Source organism: Garra rufa, chromosome 24 (assembly GCF_049309525.1).
Source record: "Garra rufa chromosome 24, GarRuf1.0, whole genome shotgun sequence".
Classification (NCBI taxonomy): Eukaryota; Metazoa; Chordata; class Actinopteri; order Cypriniformes; family Cyprinidae; genus Garra; species Garra rufa.
Window position 1 is genome coordinate 35875643 of NC_133384.1, and position 20391 is coordinate 35896033.

The 20391-nt window shown below is 31.0% G+C and overlaps 1 protein-coding gene across 1 annotated transcript in view; it reads right to left on the bottom strand.

Annotated features, from left to right (window-relative positions):
• The window catches only part of slc17a7b (solute carrier family 17 member 7b), a 32384-nt gene extending 17225 nt beyond the window's left edge, over positions 1-15159 (bottom strand). Inside the window, exons 1-10 of the mRNA XM_073830632.1 lie at positions 14853-15159; positions 8389-8641; positions 5564-5682; positions 5369-5483; positions 5089-5176; positions 3630-3716; positions 3355-3497; positions 3116-3265; positions 1438-1570; positions 106-216 (exon numbers count right to left, since the gene is read on the bottom strand). Of these exons, the coding sequence (XP_073686733.1) occupies positions 106-216; positions 1438-1570; positions 3116-3265; positions 3355-3497; positions 3630-3716; positions 5089-5176; positions 5369-5483; positions 5564-5682; positions 8389-8641; positions 14853-14914 (1261 nt within the window). The 5' untranslated portion in view covers positions 14915-15159. The remainder of the gene's footprint in view (positions 1-105; positions 217-1437; positions 1571-3115; positions 3266-3354; positions 3498-3629; positions 3717-5088; positions 5177-5368; positions 5484-5563; positions 5683-8388; positions 8642-14852) is intronic.
• Positions 15160-20391: the final 5232 nt, after the last annotated feature.

Genomic DNA, 20391 nt, shown 5'->3' on the forward strand with positions numbered 1-20391 from the left:
AAAAATGCAAAAGTACAAAAGCACATAATAAAATTACTAAAAATTTAAATAAAAATGAAAACCTAAAATCGAAAAAAATGAATGCTGTGCAGTGTTCGTTCTTACCCGAGATGGCGAAACCACTAAATCCAACAGCAAGGACCAGAAACGAGATGGCGACGCCCTTAGTGTGAGAGAAACCCACCACCAGAAGAAACGTGGCCTCCAACCCAAAACCTGAACACACACAGAACATGTGACACCTCCATCAGAGGGCTATACGTTTACTTTTCTTTTTAGCACTTAAAAAATTTAGGAGCACAGTCAAAATTTCAGGAGCACCTTCTAATCATAAAAAAAATTAATAATCATAAAAAAAATGGATTAAAAATTAGCCTTCCATTACAAGGTGATATTTGACTTCTTAAAGTGATTTACAGGGGAGTTTTGTTTTTATCTTTGTAATGGAATTTTCCTAACTTTATTAAAAGTATGTCATCTTTTATGTCAGTTAAGAAAAAAAAAATCTAATTAAAACAACAGAATAAGAAAAAGTAGAATAAGTTACCAATTGAATGAAATCAGAAGAACACAAAAGTGGCTTGTAGGTGTATTTTCAGATGTTTAATGAAATTAATTTAATCAAATTCATAAATTCGTGTTGAGATTAATGTTTTAAATATAAAACGTTAAATATAGAAATATTAAATGATTTAAATAACTGAAAAGATACTTAAATAAAACAATCTGCCAGTAGGTGGCATCAAGTCATTGATTTAATTACTGAATCATATAATTCATTTGATTCATCCAAACGACTGATTCATTCAGGAATAAAGCAAGTAATTGTCTTTATAAATGGGAAATTGTATCATTGACTCACTAGATTTGTTTAAAAATGCATGTTTATTCATAAAGGAAAAGCTGCTGTGCACTTGTGACTTGTTTCATACTATTTTTGATGACGAAATAGAGCAAAATCAGGCAATAGTGTTATAGTCAGACAATGCAAGTCACTAAATATTAACTTCTTGTTTACTTAACTGTTGTATTAAATCAATATCTCATTTACAAACTCCCTTAAAAATTATTAAAATCTGTCACTCATATTAGTTGATCGCGATCTCACAAAGTTCCATTATAATCAATGAAGCTCTCTACACTGCACAATCAATCTCTTATTTACACTCTCTATACACTTTGTTTATGAAAAGATTGGTGAGATATGTTTGTGATGCATTACTCAACGTTTCAGAAACACGTCGAAACCTTTGAACCTTGAACTTGATCGTGTCAGTCGCACATGGTGCTCCTAAATGTTTTTTCATAGTCGCACGCAGAAGTTTTCAGGCGCAAATGCTACTTAAATGGTTGCACTGTAGAGCCCTGCTCTGTCAGCCAATCAGCAGCTCCAGTGGGATCAGTCACATGACATTTATGTCTGAAAACAGGCTTTACCTCCACAGTTCATGAGCTTTCTGACGTTCGTGGTGGTCATGATGTTGTGAGTCCTCAGGTAGTCGGCCAGCTGTCCTCCGATCGGCACCACGATGGTCATCACCAGATGAGGAAGAGCAGAGAGGATCCCGACCTGAAGACAAACAGATGTGTTTTAACTCTCTCAGATGTTTCTACTAAACATGAGTCACTAGTCCTCATCCTGTGAGAGTATAATGCTAAAAATGTAACAACTACAATGAGGATTTTTATTTTTGTTAGGAACACTGAATAACTGAAAAACACTAATCAAATATTAATAAATCCTAATAATATATATTAACAACAATAACAATATTACTATTATTATTAGACAATTCAATGTCTACAAAATAAAATAAAATAAAATAATTAGAAAATAATAATTTGATCAGTCAGTGTTGGTTATTCATTGTAACCAACCAATAATAATAATAATAATAATAATAATAATAATAATAATAATAATAATAATAAACATACTTTATTAGTAGTTATTATTATTATTATTATTATTATTATTATTATTATAATAAGATGAACACTGAACAACCAACACTAACTAATCAAATTATTATTATTATTATTTACTGCTACTATTAATAATAATAATAATGATAATAATAATAATAATAATAATAATAATAATAATAATAATATATTCTCACACACTTTACATCAATACATGTGCACTACGCCTAAAATATAAATTAATAAAAAAGTTAAAAAAACAAATAATATACTATTAAAATAAATCAATAATAATTATTGTATCGTGATTACAAACACTAATCAAGATAATAATATTAATACTATTAAGATAATATTATCTATTGTTAGATTATTCAGTGTTCATGCTAATAATAATATAACAATTACAACAATAATAATATAACAATGACTAAATATATAAAATATATAAAAATATTAATCTTATTATAAATACACTCAATAACCAACACTAATTTTTATTAATTACTTCTACTACTACTAATAATAATAATAATAATAAATAATATACATTCACACACATTTTACATGAATACATGTACACTACACCTAAAATATGTATTAATAAAAAATACATAATGTACTATTAAAATAAATCAGATAATAATAATAATAATATTATAATTACAAACACTGAATAATCAAAATAATAATATTAATAGGATAATATCTATTGTTAGATTATTCAGTGTTCATTAGAATAATAATAATAATAATAATAATAATAATAACAACAACAACAACAACAACAACAACAATAATATGCATCAATGCCAAACACTCAATAACCAATAATAGCTAATCAAATTATTATTAATATTATTATTATTATTGATTAACACTGAATAATCAAACTGACTAATCAAAATATTTTGTTGTTGTTACTATCATTATTATTTTTATTGTTATATCAGTAATCAACACTCAATAACTAACACTAATTATTATTTTTAGTATCATAATCATCACTCAATAAAATATTAAAATATAATACAATATTATTCTTATTAAAATGATTATTATTGCTATTATTATCGTTGAAAACTTTTAACTGCAAAGCAAAATTTGAGATACTAAGATCTCTTTTAAAACTCTTTTTTTAGAAGAAACATTTAAGCATTAAATGCGGCGTTTGGATGTTCTTCCTCACCTTGCTGATCTCAAACTTAAACACCTCCTCGAAATACGCCGGCTGACTGATGAGCAAGAGGTAAAATGTCCAGCTCCTGCAGAAATTAGCCACGATGATGGCATAAACAGGCATGGAGGTGAAAAACTGCCGCCAGGGGGTGTTGAATTTCTGCAGAGAGGAAAAGAAAGGAGAGAGTCGTCTGGTCCTTACGATGGCATGCGTTTCTAGCATCAATATGTAAACCTGCGTGTTCATACCGTCACCGGGTTCATCAGTCCAGCCGTTTCTCCGATGGCATCTTCGATGTATTTCCGTTCCTCCGGGGTGATGGTGGGATGAGCTGCTGGACTCTCATATGAAACCAGAATCCAGAACAAATACCAGCAGACCCCGAAAGTACCTACAGACAGAAGAAAGAGAGAAACCTCAAGAAACCCAGTGCAGAAGACACTTTTAGGAAACACATTGTTTCTGAGTGGTCTGAACATCATGAAACATCATAAACAGATGAGTATGTGCTGGTTTTCCTCACCATACACGTAGAAGACTGAAGACCAGCCTGAGTACTGAACCAGAATTCCAGCTAACGGCATGGCAATCACAGCTCCTGCGTATGAGCCTGACGAACACAGGAAATCACACACACTTTACATCTATGCATGCAAAATACACTTAAAATAGGTATTCATTACAAATATTTAAATATTAAATAAACATTAGAATAAAACAACAATGATAATAAATAATAATTAGATGATTATTATTACAAACACAAACTAATCAAAAATAATTATATTTATTATTATTAGATTATTCAGTGTTAATAATAATAATAATAATAAATATTATCATCATCATCATTCTCGAATAACAAAAGTAAATCATCAAAACTGTACAAAATTAGACAATAACAGTATTAGGTTATTCAGTATTCCCAACAACAACAACAACAATCGTTATTATTATTATTATTAACACTGAATAACTAACGCTAATCAAAATTAGACAACAATAATAGATTATTCAGTGTTCATAATATTTATTATTATTGTTATTATTACTATGAACACTTAACAATGAACACTAAGGAAAATAATAACAATCATCATTATTATTATGAACACGTCATATAATAATACTTTTTTATTATTATTATTATTATTATTATTATTATTATTATAAACATGTAATAACCAACACAAAATCGATATTATTATTATTATTATTATTATTATTATTATTATCATCTAACACTAATAATAATAATAATAATAATTATTATTATTATTATTATTATAAACATATAATAACCAACACAAAAAAACTAACTATTATTGTTATTATTATTATTATTATTATTATTATCTAACACTGATAATAATAATAATAATAATAATAATTATTATTATTATTATTATTATTATTATTATTATTATTATTAACACTTAACAAACACTAAGAAAAATAATAATCACTATTATTATTATTATTATTATTATTATGAGATAACCACGGAATAAAGAAAATAACAATCACAATTATTATTATTATTATTATTATTTTTATAAACATGTTATAACCAACACTGACTATAGAAAAAATAATCACTATTATTAAACTTAAAAAAATGGCCAATAATTTATTATAAACACGTAATGTCTAACACTAAGGAAAATAATAATAATAATAATAATAATTATTATTATTATTATTATTATTATCATTATTATTAGTAGTAGTAGTATTATAAACAATAATGAACACTAAGAAAAATAAATAAAAATAAATAAATAAATAATAATAACAATAATAATAACAATAATAATAATAATAATAATAATAAAAATAATTATTATTATTGATATAAGCATGTAATAACCAACACTGAATAACACTCAATAATCATAAAAACTCATAATTATTGGTAGTAAACCCAACAACAATAATTACAGGTTACACAGATATTAAACTGCTAAAAATAATGACCTCACCACAGAATGCTGTTGTGGCCAATCGGCTTCTCTCTAGGGGCGGAGCCCATTTCGCCCAGATCCCGTGGCATGCTGGGTAAGATACACCCTGAGCAGCAATGACAACGACACCAGATGAAGTCATAGACTATTATTATCAGAGCACAACTGCATCAGACAACTAGACGCACTCTAACTTCAATTTCAGTCTGACAAGTCAACTGGAAGCCACAAGCTAGTTTATCAGAGCATTTCTTGTTTTCCAGCACAGCACTAATACTAGAATATTTATCTTTTTTACCTCCACCAGTCCCTGTAGTATCCTGACTATAATCACACAGCCGAAGTGCATCCGTGCCGCTGTGGGAATCATCATATTCAGGACAGACGTGGCCACGATGGCAAAGCCAAAAACCCTGAGAAACAGAAAGACACCTCCTGTATGAAAAGTGTTTTATTCTTCCGTATGTCTGCTTTCAGTGAACCCTTGACTGACCTGTTAGCAGCGAATTTCTGACAGATGAAGCCTCCAGGAATCTGAGTGACGATATATCCCCAAAAAAACGAGCCGTGAATCATTCCTACCGTCTCTGGATCCCAGGTGAACTGAGCTTTCTGAAACACACACACACTTTGTTTATTGAACAAATACAGAACTAAAAAAAAACAAAAAAAAAAAACACAATAATACTGAAATCTTTCAATAACACTATAAAAGTATGATTGCATTGCCTTAAATGCTTAAATCATAATATGTTGATAATATGCACCAAACAATCAATGTGCACTGGATTAAGCAGAAATTAAATACAAAATAATTAGGGGAGTCGTTTGACAATACTGTATCATAATAGTTTGAAATATTTATTGTTGCATGATGTTTTACATACTACTTTTCTAGTTTGCAAAATAATCTGTTGAAATAAAACAACTAATTAAACAATAAATAAACTACTAATTTAGACATAAAATAATATTCAATATTTTAAAAAGTATAATATTTAAGAAATGTATATTATTAAAACTTTGATTAAAAAAAAGATAACACTAAATATAAAAATAAATACTAAATATAGTAAATTACGAGGCCAAGCACTAGGGAAGCAAGGCAGCAAGCATCAGAGCAAATGATACAATGAGTAATTTAAGCCATTTTAAGATTATTTTAGTCTAAACGGGTGAAAAATCATAAAAAAACACTAGTAATTGGATTTAATGAGTTATAACTTTTAACTAATAGGTGGTGCTGTTATCAAAATCGATGTAGTGTGTTCAGTGTGAGGTGACAATGACACACACAAAGTTTGGTGTCAATATGTCAAAGCTTTGCAGAGATAAAGCCTCAGAGTCATTTTGGCACCATGGCTCAAATTTGTTGCATTGCTATACAAAAACGGTTTTTCAGCACAGTCGGAAGACTCAATTTTGGTGAAAACTGGATCATGGAAGAGTTTGAAAAAGTAGGTTTTCAACATAAATCAAATTGGCAGACATGAAGTTCTGTCGACTATGGTAAAATTGTTATCTATGTTCTCGGCATTAACCAAGGAATATTTTGAGACCAATTGAATTACGAAAGGCTAACACAAACAAAAGTTACTAGCATTTTTATAAATTTTATTATTAATGGTTAATGAATGTATTACTTTTGCCATGCTCAGTGTGAGGTGACAATGGCACATACAAAGTTTGGTGTAAATATGTCAAAGATTTGCAGAGATACAGCCTCAGATGCAGTTTGGCATCTTTCCAGCAAATTCATTGATGCTTTAAACGAAAACTGTTTCATATATCGACATGAAATACATAAATTTTTGCCAGCATGGCCTGAACATGATCTGAGTCAAATTTGGTGAAAATCGGATCAACAGTCTAGGTCTAGGAGGAGTTTGAAAAAGTAGGTTTTCAACATAAATCAAAATGTCGGACAGCAAGTTCTGCCAATTTTAGCATAATTGGTATTGATGTTCTCGGCATGACCCAAAGAATATACTGAGACCAGTTTTATTACAATAGCCCAATTTATTCGAACATTATTAGCATTTTTTGAAATTTCTTTATAACTTTTAGCCACAAGGTGGTGCTGGCCCCAAACATTTTGAGTACTGTCAGGGCATGGTGCTGAAGACACATACCAAGTTTTGTAATGATACGCCAATGCATTCATAAATGTAGCATATTGCAATAAAATAAAATTGGCCGACATCCAAAATGGCTGACATGGGAAAAATTGGGTATGGTTCAACTCGAATCTAAAAAGACCAGTTTTGTGATTTTTGGCCAAACCATTCAGAAGTTATAAGCAAAAATAGACATTTTTCATATATCCTGAACACTAGGTGGCACTGTGCTGAATCACTGCAGGTAGCATCAGGTTATGCTTGTTATAACACACCAAGTTTGGTCTCAACACGCCAAACTGTTGCAGAAATATGGTCTCAAATGCATTTTTGGGTGCTTTTTATAGAATTCATTTGCATGTTATTTGAGAACGGTTTGACTAATCAAGTTGAATTCCATAAATGTTTGCCAGCATGGTCTAAAGATGATCTAAGACAATTTTGGTGAAAATCAGACAAACCGTAAAATAGTTCTGATAATTTCAATTTTGGAGTTCATTCAACATGGCATGAGCTGACAATTCAGAGGAAAAAAGAATTTTGCTTCTAGACCTACATTTAAGTTATTAGCTTAAACATGAGTGAAAGTTTGGACAAGTGGTGGCGCTAGAGAGTTTGAGTTAGAGACTCCAAACTTGCTGTGGTTAATGTTGAGAATGTCCTCTATCTGTGTGCCAAATTACACAACTTTCCCACAAGTGGTTCTATTGTCTGCCATAGACTCAAAAGTGGAAGAAACAGAATAATAATAATAATAATAATAATAATAATAATAATAATAATAATAATAATAATAATAATAATAATAGGAACAGCAACGGATACAATAGGTGGCCTTTGCACCTTCAGTGCTTGGCCCCCAATTCAACTAATTTGTAGTAATACGTAAAAAATATTCAAATATAATGAGCAAAATCAATCCTAATTTAGTTTACAAGTTTGGTGTTGGTACAACTTTTATAAGGTGCAGTAAAAATATAAAAGACAAGCTTGTGATATAAATTGCAAACGTTTTTCTGGGTTCAACTCCAACTTACAAACGTTTAGTTCCTCAAAGTTTGTGCTGATAAACATCAGCCACAGAGTTCAAAATCTATACACAGCAACATGAAATTGTAGACATACTGTGACACTAAAGAGTTTGAGATTGACACCAAGTTTGGCATTGAAAACTACTGTGGAAAATTCTGCTCTCACTTACCACAACGTACGGCTTGCCATCTCTATCGACGGTGTGGTTGTTCACCATGCTCACGACGGCGACCCCCAGATTACATCGGATGCCGAAGGAGATGCAGAACCCCAGGCCTGATAAAATGGCGATGATGTAGCGGCGCGGCAGACCGAAGCATGTACAGTCCACTACGGGAAGCTCCTTCTCCTCCTGCAGCTCCGGACGACCTTCTGCCGACAACTCAATGGTCTCTCCATTCTCCTGACGCTTCTCTAGAACCCTGACGAACAAACATATCGACACATGAAAAACCACTAAAACCTTCAGAATCAGCTGACTGTGGAAAAGAAAACTCAGAAAAATGGAAATTTGTTCATTTGTTTCTCCTAGACAGCAATGAGTTTAAAATGGAGAGCAAATGGAGATGTTTGCTCAAGACTTTTGCTTCTCAGGTACTTCTGAGAAAAAGACTTTGAAAAATCTGAAAATGTGCTCAGATTTACCAATAAAACAAGGCCTAAATTTAAGACTTATGTATTTGAATTTAAAATTTCCATGCATTTTGATCATGCAGTTTTGTGATATGCTCTCCGAAGTTCCGATCTGAATCAAATGATTGGCGAACTAACTCTGAAATCCTAATCTAGCTATATTATCTTTTGAGTAATGATGCATAAAAAAAAAACCCAAAAATAAACCAAAGAATAAAACTTATAAACAAAATAAGATTTATTAAAACAGTTAAGAATAAAAAGAAAAAAATATGCATTAATACGATACAGTGCAAAATAAATAAATACATAAATAACAATAAATAAATAAATAAATGTGACCCTGGACCACAAAACCAGTCTTAAGTCGCTGGGGTATATTTGTAGCAATAGCCAAAAATACATTGTATGGGTCAAAATTATTGATTTTACTTTTATGCCAAAAATCATTAGGAAATTAAGTAAAGATCATGTTCCATGAATATTTTTTGTGAAATTCCTTCTATAAATATATAAAAATGTAATTTTTGATTAGTAATATGCAGTGTTAAGAACTTAATTTGGACAACTTTAAAGGTGATTTTCTCAGTCTTTTGATTTTTTTGCACCCTCAGATTCCAGATATTCAAATAGTTGTATCTTGGCCAAATATTGTCCTATCCTAACAAACCATATATCAATGGAAAGCTTATTTATTGAGCTTTCATATGTTGTATACATCTCATTTTTGTAAAATTTAACCTTATGACTGGTTTTGTGGTCCAGGGTCACAAATGCAAATAGTTGTTAATAAACTATGCCACGGAATCCAAATCACTTCATTGATGTATGACTAAAATTACCTGAAATTTTTATATGCAATCCAAATGCAAAAATCTTACATTTAGCTCTAAATACTTTTGAGTGCATATTAATACTGAATTTGCATAGCAATAAATGTATATCACTAAACTTTAACTGTATGACAATAGTTGCATTATTTTTCTATTTCTGCTTTAAGATGTTTTAAGGGAAACATCTGAGACAGAATTATTATCTAAATGAAACATAAATGAAAACAGTAAGTTTCCCGAGCTCTGAAAGAGCAACTTTTGATCATTAATTTCCCTCTTGGACTATTGTAGCTTTATTAAGACAATAATCGACAAAACCACTTCATGTTACTAGTAAAATTAGACAATTTCAGCTTTTAAAGACCCGTTAATGGCAAAATGCCTCTGTTGGATGTTCACCAGCACTCATAAAACAAAAATATGAGCCAGAGATAAAACATTTCCCAGTCCACATTCATAATAAACCAACGTGTCACATCAAATCCAGATTAAATGCATAATAACATACTATGAGATTTTCTTTGCTGGAACCACAAACATCACTCATCATGTTAAATATTCATTATTTCACCAAAAAAAAAAGGGATTTTGTGGTGTATGTTCGTGCAAAACTCATTTTTATTGTGCATGGTTGCAAAAGCATTGCTATCTAGTTCCTAAGGTGTTCTGAGTGTCTGTAGTACATTGCTATGCTGTATAGTGTGGTTCACTTAGTAAAGTAAAAGCATGATTTGAGGAATAATTCATGTTTGGAGACAAACGCTGCAGGACGATGCACACAATCTTTAATATTGAGCGTTTAAGTGTATCACTAATCCTAAATATGAGCAAAGTTGTCTTAAAGACCACAAAATAAAAAAAGTATGTGTCACATATCTGACCTTTAAAGTACTGACTGTCCAGATGAATCTGTGATGAGTGTTAAGTACAGACACGCGGCGCTCTTACCGTCAGGTTACAGCTCTACTGCAGCTGATGAAATAATAATGTTCCTCAGAGCCTGAATTATTGATCAAACTTTCTATTTTAGTCTTTTTCTGCCTCTCTTCTCCTCCTCCATCACCATCCCCCTTCATCCATCCATTCTTCCCTTCTGTTCTATATTCTCCAGCACTTGAGTTTCTGACCGTCTCTTTTGTCTTTAAGCTTAGTCACTTTTATTCAAAAAGCTAAACATATTATGTACACTGCTGCTCAAAAGTGTGGGATCAGTAAGATTTTTTGTTTTTTAAAGACGTTTCTTATGCTCATCAAGGCTGCATTTATTTGATAAAAAATCAGAAAAAAACAGTAATATTGCAAAATGTTATTACAATATGAAACTAATGTTTTTTTATTTTAATATACTTTAAAATATAATTTATTCCTGTGATGCAAAGCTGAATTTTCATCAGCTGTTATTCTAGTCTTCAGCATATCAGAATGATTTCTGAAGGATCATATAATTATTATAAGAATTATCAATGTTGGAAACAGTAAAAATATTTTTCACTTTTTTTTTTGGTTTAGATCTGAACTTCGAAGTGGGTTTGTAAATCATTTGATTCAGATCAGGACTTCAGAGCACATATTGCGAATCATTTGATTTTGATTGGAAATTCGGAGCAAGTATCAAGAATCATTTGATTCAGATCGAGACTTGGGAGTAAGTTTGCGAATCTTTTAATTCAGATCAAGAATTCGGAGCGCATATTGCAAATCATTTAATTTAGATTGGTATTTCTGAGAGGGTTCATGCATAATTTGATTCAGATCGGGAATTCTGAGATGGTTTGTGAATCATTTGATTTAGATCAAAACTTGAGCGAATTCGCAAATCTTTTGATTCAGATCGAAAATTCGGAGCACGGATTTGATTTAGATTGGGATATCTGATAGGGTTTGTGCATCAATTGATTCAGATCAGGACTTCAGAGCACATTTTGCGAATCATTTGATTCAGCAACTTGGGAAATGAACTTGGGAAATTCAGCTTTGCATCACAGGAATAAATTATATTTTAAAGTATATTAAAATAAAAAAAACATTATTTTATTTTGTAATAACATATTGCAATATTACTGTTTTTTCTGTATTTTTGATCAAATAAATGAAGCCTTGATGAGCATAAGAAACGTCTTTAAAAACCATTAAAAATCCTACTGATCCCAAACTTTAGAAGTGTATATAAAAATATATATAACATTGATCTGTTGCTGGTCATTTTATGTGTCAGTCACCATCACTTCCCATCTAAATCTGCAGTTCCTGTTCAGAATAAGCTCTAAAGTGGACCAGACTTTCTGCCGATGGTCAAAAGTCTGGCTAGACACTTTTATCTACAGCGACTTACAAAAACACTTAGTACGCTTCAGTCCACTAGAGTAATGTGGGGTTAAGTGCCTTTCTTAAGACTTGTACAGCACAAAACCTGAGCTTTACCCCTTAACCACACCACAATAATCAACAAAGAACTATTTAATACACAGAAAGAACCAGCATTAAAGCCAGACAAGCATGGCACCATCTCAAGAGCAGACCGTTACAAGTTTCTATCGCTGCCGAAGGAGAGTGTTTTGGCTAATATGATAACCTGTAGCTCTGATTTGATGTGATTACTGAGGAATCGATGCGAGAGAATTGAGCTTTTAAATGGCCGTTTATACGTAACAACATCCTCACACTGTCCAGGAAGAACTAACAGTTCAATGACGCCGTCCAGACCAGTAACAGCAGCTGTGACGTGGACGACCGACACTATGACTTATGGGGCTTTCCAGGAGAGAGAGAGAGAGAGAGAGAGAGAGAGAGAGAGAGAGAGAGAGACAGAGGATTTGACTAGCAGCAGGTTAGCTAGAGATCTATTTGAGGACTGGATTTATGCGTTAAAGACAGAGAGAGAGGGAGTGAATGTTTTTCTCCATATGCTAATTAAAAGCTGATTCCAACCTTACAAGTGTAAACACTGATTTAAATTACATCTGTGTATATCATCATTTAAAGATGAAGGCTTTTTGTCCTTGGGGATAAAAAAGGACAGTGTACTTCAATATTAATCACAAATTTTAATTTTTAAATTTTAAATTTACTCATAGATGATCTTGCAGGAAGCTATAATGCAGAAGAGTATCAACCGTCTTCATTTCAGATTTTGAATATCATGAATTATTAATAGCCACATTCATATTTAATGAGTATTTATTACAAAAAAATGTCAGAGCTTACTGCAGGCCTGTGATTTTACATAGTGTTCACATTCAGATCTTTAACTATGATTTATCTAGCAATCTCCATTTCACTCATTATTCTTTCTTACAGAATTATATTCTTAATGTAAAATGATCTGCAATGTATTTACAAATGCATTATTTACAGATTAAATACAGTTCTTCTGCACTACATTATGAACACTGTTTGGTTTTGTCCAAATTATTGTGAGGGAAGCATACACTACCAGTCAAAATTTTAAATGTTTTCAAAGAAGTCTTTTCTGTTTACCAGGCCTGTACTTATTTGATCCAAAGTACAGAAAAAACAGAAAAATTTTAAAATATTTTTACTATTTAAAATAACTGTTTTTTATTTGAATATATTTAAAAATGTAATTTATTTCTGTGATCAAAGCTGAACTTTCAGCATCATTACTCCGGTCTTCAGTGTCACATGATCCTTCAGAAATCATGCTGATTTGCCATTTTAAAAAAATATTTATTTTTATCATCATCAATATTTAAAACAGCCGAGTACATTTTTTAAAGCTTTTGTATCATTATACCATTCAAAAGCTTGGAGTCAAACAGTTTTTTTGGAAAAAGGAATTAATTAAAGGAAATGAATACTTTTATTTATCTATTTATTTTCAGATAAATGCTGATCTTCTGAACTTTCTATTCATTAAAGAAACCTAAAAAAACCTACTCAGCTGTTTTAACCATAATAATAACAACAACAACAATACATGTTTTTTGAGCAGCAAATCAAAATATTAGAATGATTTCTGAGGGATCATGTGACAGGAAAAAATATGACTGGCTAAAAATTCAGATTTGCATAACAGGAATAAATTATATTTTAAAATATATTCAAACAGAAATGTAGGAAAACAAATTCAAAATTGTACAGTTTTTGCTGTACTTTTGGGCTTGGTGAGCAGAAGAGACTTTAAAAAAAACATTTAAAAAAAAACTTACCGTTCAAAACTTCCTATTCTCAGATGTAAACTGACAATCTCAGATGTAAGTGATAATCTCACAAATATATATTTAATTTAATTTTACAGCATTTATGGAATTTATATCTAATATATAATAAATTCTATGTATGTAACATTTATTACTATTATTATTATTTATTGCAATGCATTTATTACATTTATTCTACGTTATATATAAAACATGTAATAACATGCCAAATACTGTGATTAATATATATAATGCATATTTTAAATATATATTAATATGCATGAATAAAACATGACTTAAATATGATTTAAGTCATCATACATTAAGGTCATATATGTTGAATAGTGGTCAAACTACTGTTACGACCCTAGATGGCCAATCGAGGGGAAAAGGGGAGTAACATTAAGTAGGGAGAAACACACATCTAAACAAAAATGTATCATAATTTCCCCAAGAAGGTTTTACATTTTGCATCTTCAACCTATCAAGCATGTATTTCAAAGTCAGCATCTTCAGACAGCCAAGACGCAGAACGGAAGTGGTCACCTGACAGGTGAAATGTGACGACACAAACCGGACAAGAGTCGCTATTAATAGAGTCCAGTCGAGTTAATCTGGTCGCCCCGAACACGCGTTAATAAACACACACAGACTAGACTAATAAATCCGACACAAATTAACATCTCTCTCAATTTATGACAGAAACAAACATTAGCACTGAAAGACTGACATAAATCAAATCTTCACCTTCAGCACTATGTCTGTAGTGAGTGCTGACGGTCATGTAGATGGAGACAGTCACTAATCCACCGGCCTCAACCTACAACACTATATTTTAAACTAAACGCTCTTAGAAACAACTAACCCGTCTTTATCAGAACTAAACCTTATTAAGCTACTTTAACGCTTTAGATATGCAGAATCTAGACATTGCACTAATAACATGAACATATAAACCAGCTCTGCTGTTTGTTTGTTTTTAAAAGTTGAGTGAAGTTGGTTCTTACCGGTTTATCCGTCCAAGTGTTTTCGCCGCTGCTGCTTTAAAGCGGTCAGGTCGGACCTCCATCCTCTACAACTCCACCGCGGGACCGGCCGGGACTCTGCGCGCTCCTGCTCTCCTGTGCACACGCACCCGCACTCAGCCTCCCCCCTTCCACTCACCCACACACTAATACTCTCTCTCACACACGCGCGCAGGCGCGCACACATACACACACATACATAAACTTCAAATGTTTAACAAACTCATTTCCAGGAATGGCATTCCCACAGGAATACAAGCCGATCGATTCTTGAAAACTATCCAGAGATGAGGTACAGGACAATGAAGGCAGCAATAGTGAATCTAAACGACTTTATTTTGTGAGTTGCATCACTGAAATGCTAGTATAAAGTGAAAGAAACAGGTGAAATGGTTAAACTGAGTTTTAGAGTCGCTGTTGTTTAATGAACAATGGATAGAGGGGTCTGCTGTCCGTGAGTGTCACTGTCCGAGGTGCTGAAATGAGATTAGAGTAAATCTGCAGGAGTGAAGAGCTGCGTGCTCACACGACTAAACCCTGTGTGTGTGTGTGTGTGTGTGTGTGTGTGTGTGTGTGTGTGTGTGTGAGTGAGATCTCGGGTTCGATCTCTATAACCCTTAAACACACACACTGTGTGTCTATTGTTAATCCAAAGGACAAATGAGAGAGACACTTAGTGGACACAATACGCCACTAAACAACTGACAAATCAGGAGCAAGAGCTGAAAATGAGGCAGTTTTACCAGCTAACAAAATACATTCTAAGAACGTTTTGATAACGTTCCCATTGTGCTATAAAAACATCATTTCTGAACGTTCTCTGTAAGTTCTTTTAAATTTAGGTCAGCAAACTTTAAAGAAGTTCACTTACACAACAAAAATTTACAGATAATTTACTCACCTCATTGTCATACAAGACAAAAAGGAAATTATGTTTCTTGAGGAAAACATTACAGGAATGTTCTCCATATAACAGACTTCTATGGTGCTTCAAATGGCTCTAAACGATCCCAGCCGAGGAAGAAGGGTCTAATCTAGCGAAACGATGAGTTATTGTCTAAAATAACTGACAATTCATTTACTTTTTAACCTTGAACCCTAACTATATTGAACCTGAGTATACAGTATGCATGCAAGGTTAAAAAGTATATAAATTGTAATATTTTTTTTTTTTTTTTTGGAAAATACCAATTTGTTTCGCTAGATAAAACCTTTATTCCTCGGCTGGGATTGTTTAGAGCCCTTTGAAGCTGCATTTAAACTGCATTTTAGCAGTTCAAACTCACAGACACCATAAAAGTCCACTATATGGAGAGAAATCCTGAAATGTTTTCTTTTACAACTGAAGAAAGAAAGACATCTTGGATGACAAAGGAGTGAGTAACTTATCTGTAAATTTTTGTTCTGGGACTGAACTTCCCCTTTAAGGTCAAACATGTTAAACCGTAGTCGGTTACTAAAGGTTAGTTGGTAGTACTAAACAAAAAATGTACACTACCAGTCAAATTTTTTTTTAATGTTTTTTTAAGGTAGTCTCTTCTGCTCACCAAGCCTGCATTTATTTGATCCAAAATACATCAAAAACATTGAAACAATTCTATTTAAAATAACTTTTTGTTTGAATATTTTAACATGTAATTTATTTCTGTGATTTTAAAGAAGAAATTTTAGCATCATTACTCCAGTCACATGATGTTTCAGAAATTTGTCAAATATTCTGATTTGCTGCAAAAAAAAAAAAAAGTATTTTATTATTATGTTGAAAACTGCCGAGTAGATTTTTTTCAGGTTTCTTTGATGAGTAAAAATTTTAGAAGAACAGTATTTATCTGAAATAGAAATCTTTCGTAACATTAGAAATGTCTTTATCATCACTTTTGATCAATTTAAAGAAAAAGAAAAAAAAAGAAATACTGACTCCAAGCTTTTGAATGGTATAGTGTATAATGTTACAAAAGCTTTTTATTTTAGATAAATTCTGATCTTTGGATCTTTCTGATCTTTTTTATCAGCAAATCAGCATGTTAGAATGATTTCTGAAGAATCATGTGAGACTGAAGACTGGAGTAATGATGCTGAAAATTAAGCTTTGATCACAAGAATAAACTACATTTTAAAATATATTCAAATAGAAATATTTCAAAATTGTACTGTTCTTGCTGCACTTTGGAGCAAATAAGCGCAGGCTTGATGAGCAAAAGAGAATCCAAATAAACCAAATAAATGTAAAACATCTGTACACATAATTTTACATTAGACACACTTTACTGAGCAATTACACTTAAAGAAATGGTTTACAAAGCTCCAGAACTGATCAACCTATTCTGAAATAAACTTAAAGGCCAATATTTTATATAAAAAGATGACACTGTGCCACACATGCAAAAATCTATTTAAGAGCATTTAAACGTTTTAAGTTTGTTAACAGTATTAAATGCATTAGGACTATGAACAATGAATTACATTATTTTAATTTAGCATTAATCAGTCAAGGTTAATGTTCATTTTGAAATAAACTACAGGATCATGTGACACTGAAGAATGGAGTAAAATTCAGTGAAAATTCAGCTTCGATCACAAGAATAAATTAAAATTTACAATATATTACAATAGAAAACTGTTATTTGAAATTATAATAATATTTCACAATATTACTATTTTTCCAATTTAATTCTAGAATCCATTAAATCTAAATAAATTCTAGTTCATACTATTCTAATATTTAAATCTTTAATGAATGAAACATTCCAATTACAATCTAATCTTTAAGGAATGTTACATTCGGATATTAGTAGCGAAGGAAACGCATAGAACAGAATAGAATAGAATAGAATAGAATAGAATGCAAAAAAACTGAACAAATTAATAAAAAAAAGAAACAGAAAAGAAATGAAACAAAAAAAGAAATGAACAGAACATTCTAATGATTAAATATTTAAAGACTGTTACATCAGGCATATTAGCAGCGCTGCATTCAAATCTGGAGAGGTTAAAGGTCAAGTTAAAGTGTTTTCAGCAGAGGTTAGAAGCCGTATAAAGTATCAGGAGCCAAATCATTTCTGCATACAGCTGTAAACTGACCCACAAAGCCCTGCAACCACACACACACACAGAGTCTCAGAGGAAGCTCTTCTCCAGATCCTGGGCTGAAATAGTCCTCAGAGGCGGCGGTCTGGACAGAGAGAGCGAGTGAAAGGGAGACGCGCGCTGAGGAGGTGAAAGAGGAGGAGGGAGCGTGATTATTGAAGGAGAGTCAGAGAGAGAGCCGTAACTCCCTCCTCTTTTCTCCATCCTCTGCTGCATCCATCCCTCCATCACATAACCAGAAAACACAGATGAGGATGAGCTGCTCAGATCCACAGCGATATCTGACAGACAGAAGCAGAGAAAGTACTAAACCTCATTATGTTTGATGATATCATTTTAGTTTTATGAATCTACCTGGAGCATTCTGGGATTGTGAGAGGTATGAATGTTGCTGTTTAATGTGTGATTACCTGATTCATGCAGCTGAGTGTGTAAGTAATTGTTTTTGGTGTAGAATTGGTTGTAGATGCAGTAAACCACAGCCATCAGAGTCAGCGTTCCTATAGCAGCAGCGATGAACACACCCAGCTTATTATTGTTCTTCATCAGATGAACATCTGTCAATGTAAAATACAAAGGTCAGTAAGGCTTGAAATTAATTTATCATAGGAATATATTCTATCATGCTCTGGTAGACATAAAATAAAATAATAAATTACAAATAAATCAAATAAATTTATATATAAAAACAATGAAACTACTAATAAATACTACTCATAAAATAAAATATATTTTATTTTTAATTTTAATTTAAAAAAAATAATAATTAAGGCAAGGCAAGTTTATTTATATAGCACATTTCATACACAATGGTAATTCAAAGTGCTGTACATGAAAGGAATTAAAATCAAAATATCAAAAATCATGAAAATTAATAATAATAATCACAACAATAAAAACAGAGAATTTAAGAACATTTAAGAGGATTTAAAAATTGATTTAAAATGAATTAACACAGTAAAAATGATTATACATAAAAATAAAGCAATCTGTTCGGACGTAGCACAGTGCTCATTCAATAAATGCACAACTAAACAGATGAGTTTTGAGTCTGCATTTAAACAAATTAAAATAAAAACTACTAATAAATATTAATAATAAAAAATGATAAATTAAAATAATACATGAAAATACATTAAATGAAACTTAAAATTACTATATCATAGGAACATTACCTACATTCTGGTAGGAAAAGCTCATTAAAAAATTAAATGAAATATAATAAAATAAAATAAAAAAGCAAAATAAAATACATAATATTTTTTTAATTAAAATAACATGTAATAAATAATGAAACTACTAAAAAATATTACTAATAAAATTAATAATTTTATTTCAACAAGTCTCAAAATGACTACATCATAGGAACATTCCCCAGATTCTGGTAGGAAAAGCTAAAAAATAAAATGAAATAAAATAAAATGAAATAAAAACAAAATAAAATATATTAATACTTTTTAAAAATAAAATCTTAGATAAATATATGTAAAATAAAACTACTAATAAATATTACTAATCAAATAAAAATAAAATATTTGTTTTTTATTTAAATGAACAAGTCTCAAAATGACTATATCATACATTCTGGTAGGAAAAGCTCAATCAAAAGAAAAAAGTTAAACAATAAAATAAAATAACATAATAAAAACTACTAATACATTTTAATAATAAATATGTTAAATAAAAAATAGATAATGAAACTACTAATAAAATAAAATCCATCTTCATTTTAATTCAAGAAGTCTCAAAATGACTATATCATAGAAACACTGCCTATATTCTGGTAGGAAAAGATCAAATAATAATAAAATAATAATAGAATTTAAAAAAAAACTACTAATACATATTAATAATAAAATGTGTTACATAAATAATAAAATACATAAATATATAAAATGAACCTAATAATGAATATTACTAAATAAAATAAAATCTTTTTTTAATTCAAGTTAAGAAACAGTAAAACATTTAAACAAATAATAAATATTATTATTATTTTTATAAATTATCTTAATCCAGCAAGTCTTAAAATTTAAAATATAAATATTTAAATTAATAATAAATATTATTACTAAAATAAATAAATTGTGAACTGTAATAAATAAACAGAAAGGAACACAACTGAAAACAAGAGAAGAGAAAAGAAATAAAATAGCAACTTGTTGGCATCATAATCAAATCTGTGAGGACAAAAACACATCAGAGGACAGTTGTGTATCTTACAGGTTTGTTTGAGAGTGACGTGGTCGTGCTGATCTGAGGTCAGTTCAGTTTCTTCTTCTGGGTCGGTGTTGATCGGATTCTGAGCCAAACACACACTCACACACACCAGCAACAGCGTCCACTTCAACATACTGCAAACACAGAGAGAGAAAGAGAATCATTATAACAAACAAATATGCCTGATATATAAGTATATCTGGTCCTGACACAC